General features: G+C 46.6%; 1 protein-coding gene across 1 annotated transcript in view; it reads right to left on the bottom strand.

Annotated features, from left to right (window-relative positions):
• Nucleotides 1–12,878, bottom strand: part of DLC1 (DLC1 Rho GTPase activating protein) — a 1,452,292-nt gene that overhangs the window by 851,338 nt on the left and 588,076 nt on the right. The window contains exon 4 of the mRNA XM_085642035.1: nucleotides 144–281. Within this exon, the coding sequence (XP_085498161.1) occupies nucleotides 144–281 (138 nt within the window). The remainder of the gene's footprint in view (nucleotides 1–143; nucleotides 282–12,878) is intronic.

Below are 12,878 nucleotides of genomic sequence, written 5' to 3'. Positions count from 1 at the left end.
GGAGAGTGAGAAAAACGTAATCAAATGGAGGGATTCTGAAGAAAAATTAAAATCAATCTCTTCATGGCTTAACTTTCCAACCTAATTCACTAACTTCTATTGATTACAAATATGACTGATTTTTATGGTCATTCTGAACTTACTGTAACCTTGGGTTTGGCTCCAGGATCAGTCACTGGAACTGAGGTCACAGGGTCAACAGAGGTACCACGGAGCAAGTTCTTTGTCGACTGTTTCACTGGAGCAATGTCACTTCCCCTTTCAGATCCAGATTCCAAACCCTGTCAAATATTGAATCATATTGTTAATAATATGCTGTTTGTTCTTCAAATTATTTATTACAGAGAGAATAAAAATACACTTTCCATATTCAAAACCACATGAAAAATGCACCATCATTTAATTTAAGAATTCTACATGTAGGAATGCCAATTTATTCGATTCCGTTGATTCTCTGAAATATTAAAACATATATTAAATACACTGAACATGCATCGTGCTCTTTTGGGAGCGTCCCATTCAGGGTTATTATATTAACTTGAAATGGAAGGTTTGGTCAACAAGTCGACATAACTGCACGCACATACTGGATAATGATCTCAGCGTCATTTCTGATATTGTCTTCCATTCTGAACAATATCTGTACATTGGTGCCCTCAGTAAATAGCTCAATATGTGAACACTATTGTATTTGCTTCTTTACCAAGTAATCGAGTTTTGGTTTGACCTGAAACATGCCCAGTCAGCTCACTATTATGTTATCTTTAATTGAAAATGTTTGAAGGGTGAATACAGCTGGTAGGTCATATAACCATAAATCATTAAATATTAAAGACATTGAGCTCGGTCTAACTATGAAAATGTCTACCTCTGTTCTTAAGTTTCATTTACCAAAATTGTTGCTTAAAAATATCCTTAAAGAAGTTCTATCGTTTCAAATAGAAAACAAGCATTTGCAATGCAATAGGTCTCGCAGTTGTGAGAGTTAGAGCTATTGGCATTGTAAATGACAATGTCTTTTACCCATGTGTTTTGGTTTGGAGTGGAGTGGATGTATGTGGTGTGGAGTGAAATTATGTGGGTTGGATTGGAATTGTTAGTTGTGGAATTTTCTGGTGTGGAGTGGATTTGTGTAGTGGAATTATGTGGAATGGTATTTTGTGTTGTAGAGTGGTATGTAGTGGAGTTTAATTATCGTGTGTTGTTGAATTTTGTGGCATGATGTAGAATTCTGTGGTGTATATTGGATGTATGTGGTGTGTTGTGTACTTGTGTTGTTGAGTTGAATTATGTGGTTTGTTGTCAAATTATGTGGTGTGGAATGGAAATGTGTAGAGTCGAATTGTATAGCATGGAAGTGTGTGGCATTCAGTGAAACTATGCTGATTGGAATTATGTGGCATGGTGTGAAGTGTATGTGTGTGAACTGTGTTACCAAGTTTAACCTGAAGAGTATCTGAGGAGATCTAGCACCTGCACTCGCTGACTTTTTAGCTATCTAAAATTGGGCAATGGCGGTACTCATTTTTTCCAGCTTTGCCGCATCATGGTACTCATCGGTGCCAGCCACTGCTGTTGATGCATAGCTATCTAAGCTTCCAGTCTGCTGTCAGCATATACCATGTGCTTAGACATTGCCAATATCTGTAAGAAGCACTAGTATGCTAGGTGGTGAACGTGCTGTTTACTGCACATGCTCACAGCAAAAGTGTGTAAGCACTAAACATGCGCACAGACATGTACACAGAGACCTATTACTGCACATGCGCACATATAAAATAACAGATCTTTTGCACATTTGTAGTCGCTGTGATGTGATGTGTACATTGTGCCTAAGGAGTATGGAGTGTATAGTATATAGCTTGGTAGTGGATCCTGTACATCAGCTACTCCAGGTAAGAATCGTCCATGTGTAAGGGGCAGTCACAGGAATAAAGATGTGTAGAAGCAACATCTGTGTAAGGCTTGCTTTCCCGCTTAAGTACCAATGTAAGGCACACTCTGTCCAACCTCCCAACCGAGCCCAAATATCCAATTCCTGGCATACCAAAAACGTATAGCTGCCCAAACAACATAAGTGGAAAGGAGAAAATAGAACAACACATAGGGAAAAGAAATACGGTGGTTGACCAGGCAACGAGTGGGAAGAGCTCCAGTTTACGTGTTTGAAATTACCTAAATGCATTTCTCTTTTATTCCATTTTAGGTGTGAGAATACCAACAAATGCGCATTAAACATGTAGTAAACAGAAGGATAAAGTAAAAGGGATGAGGAGGAGGGCAGCCTAGAAGGAATGGGCAGTGGGTCAGACTAGAAGGGCAGATATGCGGACAGACATATGGGATAGAAGGAATGGGGAAAAGGACAGACGGGAGGAGAAAGGAAAGGGGCAGACAAGAAGATAGAGGGAATGCCCAGACATCCGGACAAAGGGACTGAAAGATGAGAGAAAAGAAGACAAACGGAATATGGGAAAGGCTGGATAATGGTGGAAAGAGACTGAAAGTGCGGTACAGAGGGCAGAGACCCTTTTTTCGTGGTGGGGGGGGGGTAAGTGAAAGAGGTGGGAGGCTGGCACGAAAGAAACACTTCACAGGAGCAGCTGAAGGGCACTCAAAGCTCCTCACTGTCAGTCACAGGTGCTCATGTCAGATTAGCCATCAGGGCAGCGCTGATGCTATCTGCAGCATCAGCCATCCACATTCAATGTCTTTAATTACCATAAAAATCACAGTAGATTCTAGCCTCTTATCAAGCTGGCGTACCAGCAGGAACCCCAGCAGGGGACAGCCAACACTGCGAATATGAATAAAGGAGGGTGATTGACAGCTGGAGGACATATGACAAAGAAGGTGGAAGGATTATGCCTTATGCCTCCACGGAAAGGAAATGTAAAAGTAAACAAACAGTGCAACGCAGGGTAGGTGGGGACTTACATTTATTAAAAAATATAAAACCATATTAACCTGTAAATTCTGAAAGGCATTACAGCGCTTTACCTGGAAGGACAATATTATCACACCTTGCCATTTGAAATGCTGCAGAGCAGTGTGAGATGCGGTGGAAGATCAGCTGCTGCAGGGGAAGAGGAAAGGTCGGCAGGTCTAAGGCCAGCTCAGTGGCTGATCACTGTGGCCCCTGCGGCTATAGAGGTGATCTGGGAGAGGCTGAGCTCAGGTGGCCGATAACGAAAGGCAGTCTCCTTAACCCAGAAGCGGGGGTGGGAGGAGTGTAGATTCTGGTGTTGAGAGGGAGGGCACCACACGGGGAGAAATGTTAAAGTTTAATGTTGCGAGAAAAAAAATGGAGGAAGTTGAGCTGCGCATGCGGGTCAAAAGAAAGTGCAAAAAACAGTTCTGCTAAAGTATTCGCTCTATTTGAGGTCTGTGGCCGGGAGCCCCCACTCCTTGCTGTTTTTAAATAGTACATGTTTTCTTGCTGAAACAAAGTGTGGCGCCCGCCGCGAGCCCCTGCTCCGTGATGTTTTTAAATAGAGCATGTTTTCGTAACTTGGAAGCGGGTGCAGCTAGAGCATGTTTTCCTACCTTGGAAGTGGGTGCAGCGCTGAAATAAATCGTGTTCCGTGATGTTTTGAAATAGAGTATGTTTTGGTAACTTGGAAGCAGGTGCAGCTAGAGCATGTTTTCCTACCTTGGAAGCGGGTGCAGTGCTGAACAAAGTGCGTTCCGTGATGTTTTTAAATAGAGCATGTTTTCGTAACTTGGAAGCAGGCGCAGCTAGAGCATGTTTTCCTACCTTGGAAGCAGCAGCCGCCTAATAAAAAAAGGAGATCTCATAAGCAAATGAAGAATGAAGAGTGCAACTCTGGGAAGTTTGGTTTTGGATGGGGGGATGGGGAAGGAGGAGCTGGTAGGATTTCCAATCAGGAGCCAGCGTTTAACATAAATCAAGCTAGGAGCACACCCTCCTACATCACGTCAAACAAAGATGGCGTTGGCCTGTCCAGATGGGCCGTCCGAAAAATGGACAGGGCGGTAACAAAGAAGCCTGATTCCCAATCACGAACCAGCATTTACCCTAAACGATGACGCCAGCCAATGGGAAAGAGGGGCAGGGCTTCAAGTCCCCTTCTAAAATCGTATCGATTCTAAGAAGCGCTCGCAGAGCGCGCACCACATGCGCGCTGCAATGCCAGGCGAGACCTAAAAAGGATTGGGGCACATTGTACTTTCGACCATTTTAAAGCAGTTTTTTTAGTCAATTTTTTCAAATGTATTGGAATTGTGCGCATTGTTGATTTCATCTCCATCCTGTCTCGTTGAGTGAGGCAGCCTGAAAGAATAATCGGATTGAGGAAGAGTAAATGAATAATCCATCTGGAAAACAGAGTTTATATGGTCTGTGGTAACGCTTTAGAATTAGTACATGCACTGTTGATCTGCTCTTCATCTTTTATCAAACTAGAAGCCTTGGGTCTGTGCAATTGCAATACATTGTTGTAGCTCTACCATGATTCATGGAGTAGATTTTTTAAAACAGGGCACAAAAGGAAATATAATTCACAGCTGTATGTTTTTAGGGCTTTGCCTTAATACAATTGTAAACAGACAGGCCTAAGATTACTTATTTGTTTATTATGCCTCTGTATGTATTTTTATTTGGCTCATTATAGTTGTATGCATTTGCAATAATATGGATGGATCTACATATGTAACCATGCTTGGGTTCTGTTGAATTTGTGAAAACCTTTAATAAAATAAATCCATCTAAATAAGCCAGAAAACAATGTGACGATGCCGTTGTATCTCTGTTAAGAAACTGAGAAACGTTTTCTGCAAACATCATTCATCTATGTCTGATCCACATCGCGCATGCTGAGGGCCCATTCTTCCTGGAATCATTCACTGATACATAGCCTCAATATCAATATGGAAACACCCCTTTGACAACCTTAACATTCACTGAAAAACCAACACTAGTTTGTTCAGCCTTACTTAGTCCAATGTGCAGCAAGGGGCCCTTTAGGAGTACGAGAACTCCACTTAAGATCACAATAACAGAAAATAACATTACAAAAGTAAAACATTCTCAGAAATTTGGGAAAATGAGGAGATGCAGACACGATTAGGATTCAGTCACAAATGAGACATCACAGAGAACTATAAATTCCTACATCTCAGAATCATCACCAACAATCCTAAAGATCCTTTTGCACCTGACAAATAATGTGCAAGTCCCATTTAACATCCTCCTCTTCAATAATACCCTGAAAATACTAGACAAAATTGTCTCAAAGAAGACCCCAAAATGCAGTTCTTTCATCCTATCCCACTTGCAACTATTGAAGACATCTTTAATCTATCGTCACAAAATTCGGACATAGCCCTACTTTGAAAACATTTTTATACATTCCATTGAACAGACTTCTATTTTAGTATTAGACCCTTCCCAAACACAAATGAAGAAATTGGTTATACATTCAATAAAGAAAGTGAACTTAATGCTGCTATTTACTCTTAAATTGCAAATGCATCACAACCTCAGGGAATTGCCCCATCTGTACGGAATCGTAAACAAGATAACCCTCTAATTAAGGCAACTAACGAATAAATCCTGAATCCAGTCCCCAAAAAATCGTTCACTGCCAACATAACGATGTTGTCCACCTGAACTCCCATTGTGAATGGGAGTGAGTGGCACTGTTCTACATTGGTTCTGCTAATTTCTAACATAAGGGGTGCCAAACTGATGTTTCATTATCAGCCCCACTCTATTCAGTATTCACATTGTGACTCTTGGTTTAATTGTAGTAGGCCAGAAATTCTCAACTCATTTGAATGTTAATTAAACCTACCTAGCTACATATACCTGGATTGAATAAAAGTGACCAAATACACACGTTTTGCACTAGTTAGAGCTCATCAGAGAGGTACAGCTTTGTCAAGATGCAAGGGAGCACTCAGTATAAATCAAGGCAATACCCTTTCAGGCTCAGTGTGAAATAAATTATGCAGAACAGGAATCAACGATCTCTAGGTGATTCCCAAGTTTAGGTGGAGAGCCGCTCCTTCATATGGAGCACCCTTCAACATCAGCAGTACTCGGAAGCTGCTCACCTCCACTTTAACTTCAGCTAAACAGTTGTCAGGGGTTGCTTTTATTCATTCTAGGTTGGATTGAATGTCATTTTACCAATCCAAGCAGTAATACTGTGCCTGAAGTGGTAAAAGGCTTTTGTAATTTTGCAGCTTGGTATGGTTGGCACTGTGCTAATCCTATGCTTAAAGGCTTTGCTGTAAAAATGACAAAAGGTTATGTCCCTTTCTAGCTCAGCTTGTATGGCATTGTGCTAATCCTATCAATCAATCAAGCATTTGTATAGCGCGCTACTCACCCGGAGGGTCTCAAGGCGCTTGGGGGAGGGGGTTCCGCTACTGCTTGAACAGCCAGGTCTTGAGTTGCTTCCTGAAGGAGAGGTGGTCTTGGGTCAGGCGGAGGTGGATGGGGAGGGAGTTCCACGTCTTGGCAGCCAGGTAGGAGAAGGATCTTCCTCCTGTTGTGGCTCTTCGGATGCGGGGGACGGCGGCGAGGGCGTGGCTGGTTGATCGAAGCTGGCGGGTGGGAGTGTAGAAGGTCAAGCGGTCGTTGAGGTATCTTGGGCCTTGGTTGTGGAGAGCTTTGTGTCCGTGGGTGAGGAGTCGGAACGTGATTCTCTTGCTGACGGGGAGCCAGTGCAGGTTTCTCAGGTGTACGGAGATGTGGCTGTGTCGGGGAATGTCCAGGATGAGGCGTACTGAGGCGTTCTGGATGCGCTGGAGTCGTTTCTGGAGTTTGGCTGTGGTTCCGGCATAGAGGGAGTTGCCGTAGTCCAGTCGGCTGGTGACGAGGGCCTGGGTGAACGTCTTCCTGGTTTCGGTGGGGATCCACCGGAAGATCTTACGTAGCATGCGTAGGATGTTGAAGCATGATGCGGAGACGGCGTTGACTTGTCTGGTCATGGAGAGGGAGGAGTCCAGGACGAAGCCCAGGTTGCGTGCGTGGTCTGTTGGTTTGGGTGCGCTGCCAAGGGCAGGGGGCCACCAGGAGTCGTCCCAGGCGGAGGGTGATGATCCCAGGATGAGGACTTCCATCTTATCTGAGTTCAGTTTCAGGCGGCTGTTCGTCATCCACTCAGCTACGTCTTTCATCCCTTCGTGTAGGTTGGTTCTGGCGGTGGCAGGGTCGTTGGTGAGGGAGAGGATCAGCTAGGTGTCATCGGCGTAGGAGATGATGTTGAGGTTGTGTTGGCGTGCGATGGCTGCGAGGGGGCTCATGTAGACGTTGAAGAGGGTGGGGCTGAGTGATGATCCTTGTGGTACGCCGCAGATGACTTCGGTGGCCTCGGATCTGAACGGGGGTAGGCGGACTCTCTGTGTTCTTCCGGAGAGGAAGGAGATGATCCATTTAAGTGCCTTCTCCTGGATACCGATGTTGTTGAGGCGCTGCACTAGGGTGCGGTGGCAGACCGTGTCGAACGCCGCGGAGAGGTCCAGGAGGATGAGGGCCGTTGTTTCCCCGTTGTCGAGCAAAGCTCGGATGTCGTCGGTGGCTGCGATGAGGGCAGTCTCGGTGCTGTGATTGGCCCGGAAGCCGGACTGCGAGTGGTCGAGGGATCCGTTCATCTCGAGGAAGGCGGCCAGTTGTCTGTTGACGGTTTTCTCGATGATTTGGCCGTAAAAGGAAGGAGCGAGATGGGGCGGTAGTTTTTGAGGTCGGTGGGGTCCGCTGATCTTCAGTAGGGCGCTGAGTTCGGCGTGCTTCCAGCTCTCTGGGAAGGTGGCGGTGTCGAAGGAGGCATTGATGATGTCCCGCAGGTGGGGTGCGATGACGGAGTCGGCCTTGTTGAAGACGTGGTGAGGGCAGGGGTCGGTTGGAGATCCTGAGTGGATGGAGTTCATCGTGCGGATGGTGTCTTCGGTGTTGACTGGGGTCCAGGCGCGGAGGGTGGTGGTGGGGGGCGTTGTTTCGGTCGTAGGGTGTGATGGCTGTGTGCTGAAACTGTTGTGTATGTCTGCGATCTTGCTGTGGAAGAACGAGGCGAGCGAGTTGCAGAGGTCTTGCGAGGGCGTGATGTCGTTGTTTCCGGCGCTGGGGTTCGAGAGCTCTTTGACGATGTTGAAGAGTTCCTTGCTGTTGCGGGAGTTGTTGTCCAGTCGTTCCTTGAATGCGGATTTCTTGGTGGCGTGGATCAGCTGGTGATGTCTTCGAGTGGCGAGCTTGAGGGTGGTCATGTTGTCTGTAGTTGGGTCTCTGCGCCAGGCTTTCTCGAGGGCCCGGCAGTTCTTCTTGGAGCTCTTGAGTTCGTCGGTAAACCAAGATGCTTTCTTGGTGCCGGGTCTGGCGGGGGGGGGTCTTCAGTGGAGCGAGGTAGTCTGCGCAGTTGCTGATCCATTTCGTGAGGTTGTTGGCGGCTTGGTTGGGGTTCGCTGATCTGGTGGGGGGGTTCTGGCTCAGGGATGTGGTGAGCTGGTCGGCAGTGATCTTGTTCCAGCTTCTGCAGGGGACCAGTTGTGGGTGGTGGTGAGTCGTGGTCCTTCTGAAGCTGAAGTGGACGCAGCTGTGGTCTGTCCAGTGGAGTCCGGTGGCGTGGCTGAAGGTGATGTCCTTGCTGGAGGAGAAGACGGGGTCGAGCGTGTGGCCGGCGTAGTGGGTGGGGGTGGTCACCAGTTGCTTGAGTCCGAGGTTGGCGAGGTTTTCCAGCAGGGTGGTGGTGTTGCGGTCGTTGTTGTTCTCCAGGTGGAAGTTGAGGTCCCCAAGGAGGAAGTAGTCAGCGGAGGGGAGGGCGTGCGGGCTGATGAAGTTGGCGATGTCTTCGCTGAATTGTGTGCGAGGTCCCAGGGGTCTGTAAATGAGGGTGCCTCTGAGGGTGGTCTTGGGGTCGGTCCTATGCTTAAATCTCTGCTAGAAAAACAGACATTTGAGGTGAGCAGATAGATAGATAGATAGATAGATAGATAGATAGATAGATAGATAGATAGATAGATAGATAGATAGATAGATAGATAGATAGATAGATAGATAGATAGATAGATAGATAGATAGATAGATAGATAGATAGATAGATGGATGGATGGATGGATGGATGGATGGATGGATGGATGGATGGATGGATGGATGGATGGATGGATGGGTAGGCAGTAGATAGATAGATAGATAGATAGATAGATAGATAGATAGATAGATAGATAGATTTTAGAATGCAAGATTCAGTTTCTATTCCAAAGTCAAAGATAAAAATTAGTAACCAGTTTTAGCAGCCTAGATCAAAGCTCCCCTTTCCAAGCAAGTTCTTCCATCTCAATCTGCACAAGGACTGGTTAGAATTATTTAAAATGAGATGGGAATTTGCTCTTAGAGGAATTTAACTTCAGGCCGTTCTGGAGCATCAAATATTCAAAACCCAAGACAGTAGTTCAGATGCTGGATGCCCCTAATAGAGCTTGTCATGTCTTGTGTCCATGTACTTACTGCTGCAAGGAGAGGTACAGCTGGCCTACAAGGACCCAAGTGAATGCATGAACAGATTTTCTCAAAATGGGTACATGGGTAGACACATGGGTACTACCCAACAGGACATGGTTGGGGACAAAACCTGACTGGGCTTCATGCATCACATCCTGCTTTATTTCCAGAAGTTTGGAGGAAACCCAGGCAAGTATCTGTTCTGCTCGATTTTCCCGGCCTTCTTGTGAGGAAAAGTGAGTGAATGTGACTTCAGTCTCTTACCATTCAAGTCTAAGGGTTAGAGTAGTGAATGGAGCCTATTTACTAGGCACTTCGACATGATCCTGTGCTCTTCCCCATAGATCAGGGCTTGCACACATAGCCTAGGGGATAGATTCGTTAGTATTAGGGATAACCTGTCCTGTAGTGAGGGTATTTCATGGAGCCGTGCTGAATTCAGGCCTGGTAGGCCTCAAACGGGAGAGACTCCATCTTTCTTTCTGCTCCGGCAGCTTGGGATGCTTCTAGGTCAAATGTAATGTTTTAGTTATGTGGTGTTATTCGCTTGGAGAGAACCGGTTCAGGCCGGCCCTTATCGAAGGATTGTATTTTTCTTCATGCCGAAGACACTACATCAGGCCGGCCGGCTGGGAACGTGTCCTTGGTACGGGGAGGTACAAGAATTTGGTGGGCGGCAGGTTACGGGCCGGAATTTTCCATGAGGAAACGCACCTCTATATTAGTGAAAGTCTGAGACAGTTACATGTTCAGTCCGTAGGCGGCATCTAGCCGTTAGCAGTAAAGCTATTACTTATTCCAGGGAAGACAGACGCCATCTTGAAGGCGGAGAAGAACCGAGAGACAGATACTCTCCTAGCAGAATAGCCAGAGAGGAGGGAGTAGCCGATAAGGAAGAGGTCCCAGTGACTCGGAGAAGGGTGAAGAGAACAGCGCATAGTGGTGCAGACATGTATCCGTGACTGCGGAGGTGTGACTTCCAGGCGAGCCGAGGCACAGACGAGAAGGGAACCTAAATGACCACTGAGTGCAGGCTACACACTACTAAGGTGATGTCGACCCTTTCTTATTAGAGTGTACAACTTAATCTTTCACTTTTCTTTGCAGGTTATGTGTTATATTGTAATGTTATGTGATTGCGTATGTAATGAGTAATAAAGTACCCAGTTTGTAGTGAACCAACATGTGCTGCGTGTTCTTGTATGAGAGGGTAGCCTATTCTTCTAGTCAGCTGCGGCTACATGAACAGATGTTAACCCTGATCAGGTAAGTGGTAACTGAATAAGGGAAAGAGGAGCCCCTCGAACCGGAGAACAGGCTATGCTCGAACTGGCAGTCCTTGTGTGATCTGATGAATAGTGAGACTGATTCCCTTTTTGTATGTTATGGTGATCATAGGATGAACTGTCGTATGAGACTGCCGTCTGGGTAGAGAGGTCTGGATTCGTATGGGATCGCGAGGCCGCCACTTGTGATACTGTCGTATGGGCAGAGAGGTCTGGATTCGTATGGGATCGCGAGGCCGCCACTTGTGATACTGTCGTATGGGCAGAGAGGTCTGGATTCGTATGGGATCGCGAGGCCGCCACTTGTGATACTGTCGTATGGGCAGAGAGGTCTGGATTCGTATGGGATCGCAAGGCCGCCGATTGTGCTGAGACTGCCGTCTGGGTAGAGAGGTCTGGATTCGTATGGGATCGCGAGGCCGCCACTTGTGATACTGTCGTATGGGCAGAGAGGTCTGGATTCATATGGGATCGCGAGGCCGCCGATTGTGCTGAGACTGCCGTCTGGGTAGAGAGGTCTGGATTCGTATGGGATCGCGAGGCCGCCACTTGTGATACTGTCGTATGGGCAGAGAGGTCTGGATTCGTATGGGATCGCGAGGCCGCCACTTGTGATACTGTCGTATGGGCAGAGAGGTCTGGATCCGTATGGGATCGCGAGGCCGCCGATTATAAGAGGTCTTGGTATGTATAGTAGGAATTCCCTGTCCTTAGGTGGTAGATAGATGTGGTTGCACTATTGTAAATAGGCCCTAGGGAGGGGGTAATGTTCTGGCTGGGTTAGTGAGGCTCTGATGAGCGGGTTCTATCTGATCCGAAAACCCAAGCAGAACATTTGGCGTCACGAACCGTTTACGAAACCTGTGTGCGTTGTGGTTGTATCTTGTTTGCTTTCGGCGCGTCCGTGGTTTCGTTTGTATATTATTTCTATATAATTGTGAGTGTAGTTTTTTTTCTTTCTTCTTTCTTCTTTCTCTTTTTCTCTTTTTCTTTCTTTTCCGAGATGTTTTCTAGAAAGTCGAAATCTACTTTTAAGTTGCCCATTGATATTCCCGGCTGGGATTCAACGCCTTATGAAGCATTAGCCCGTGAGTGGGCTGATTCTACTGGTTTGAGTGAGAATTGGAATTCTTTTTTGGAGCTGGCGGAGCCGGCTAATGTGATTACTTGTTTACAGAAGGCGCCGGTATCTAAGGGTGATGAGCTTCCCGTTTTGGGGCGCAGAGGTTGGATTTTTCTGTCTGCGTACAGGATTCTGCATGAGAGGTTGTTGAAGTTACAGAACTTGCATAAGGATGTGGAAGCGAACTTTGTTGAGATTCAGAATGCTCATACTTTGTTGCGGTGTCAAAATAAGTTGCTTGCTGACAAACTTGATACGTACCAAACTATTGCCGAGAGGGCGGCTGTGCGAATTGCTCGTTATAAATACAAGAATCGGCGTGGTCGGGTTTCGACGCGAAAGGTGCGTCTGGTCGTGGCGAAAGCCGGACTGGATTGGAATCCTGATGAATGGGATGGTAATATCTGGAACTCGAGTGATTCTCCTTCCTCGGGTGAGGAGTCTGCCAAGCGCGAGTCCTCTCGCTCCGGCCGTGATTGTAAGTCTGCTTCTTGCGCCTCTGATGGTGCACCCCGTGATTGCGCTCGTCCTCCGAGCGGGGTCGATGCTTTTTACACTGATTGTTCCTCTACGTGTACTGGTCGAGCTCCTTGTGATGCTCGTCCCGCGGTCTCGGTGCATCCAGTTTTTCGGCGGAAGTTGCAGCAGGCTCCCGGTGCTCCGAATGGTATTGCTTTAGACTCTTTGGAGGATTTTACTCAACAAGAAATTAGTGATATTTTGCAGCGATTTCGGCAGCGAGCTGGTGAGACCTTACTCACATGGATGGTGCGCCTTTATGAACTGGGCGCTGCTGGCATTATGTTGGATGCTGGCGATTGTTTGAAGTTTTGTTCCTTGAGTTCGGATTCTACTGTACAGGATCATTTTCGTAACTTTAATGTTGGTGGTCAAATTTCTTTGCTTCAATTGGCGACTGAGGGTTGTAATCAAAAATATCCTACTGAGTCTGACTGGCCTGTGAATGACAAACCGTGGTATACTTTGCGCGATGCTGCACAACGTC

This window comes from Triturus cristatus, chromosome 2_2 (assembly GCF_964204655.1).
Source record: "Triturus cristatus chromosome 2_2, aTriCri1.1, whole genome shotgun sequence".
NCBI lineage: Eukaryota > Metazoa > Chordata > Amphibia > Caudata > Salamandridae > Triturus > Triturus cristatus.
The sequence above is the reverse complement of the archived record's forward strand: the minus strand, read 5'-3'. Positions and strand labels throughout refer to the sequence as shown.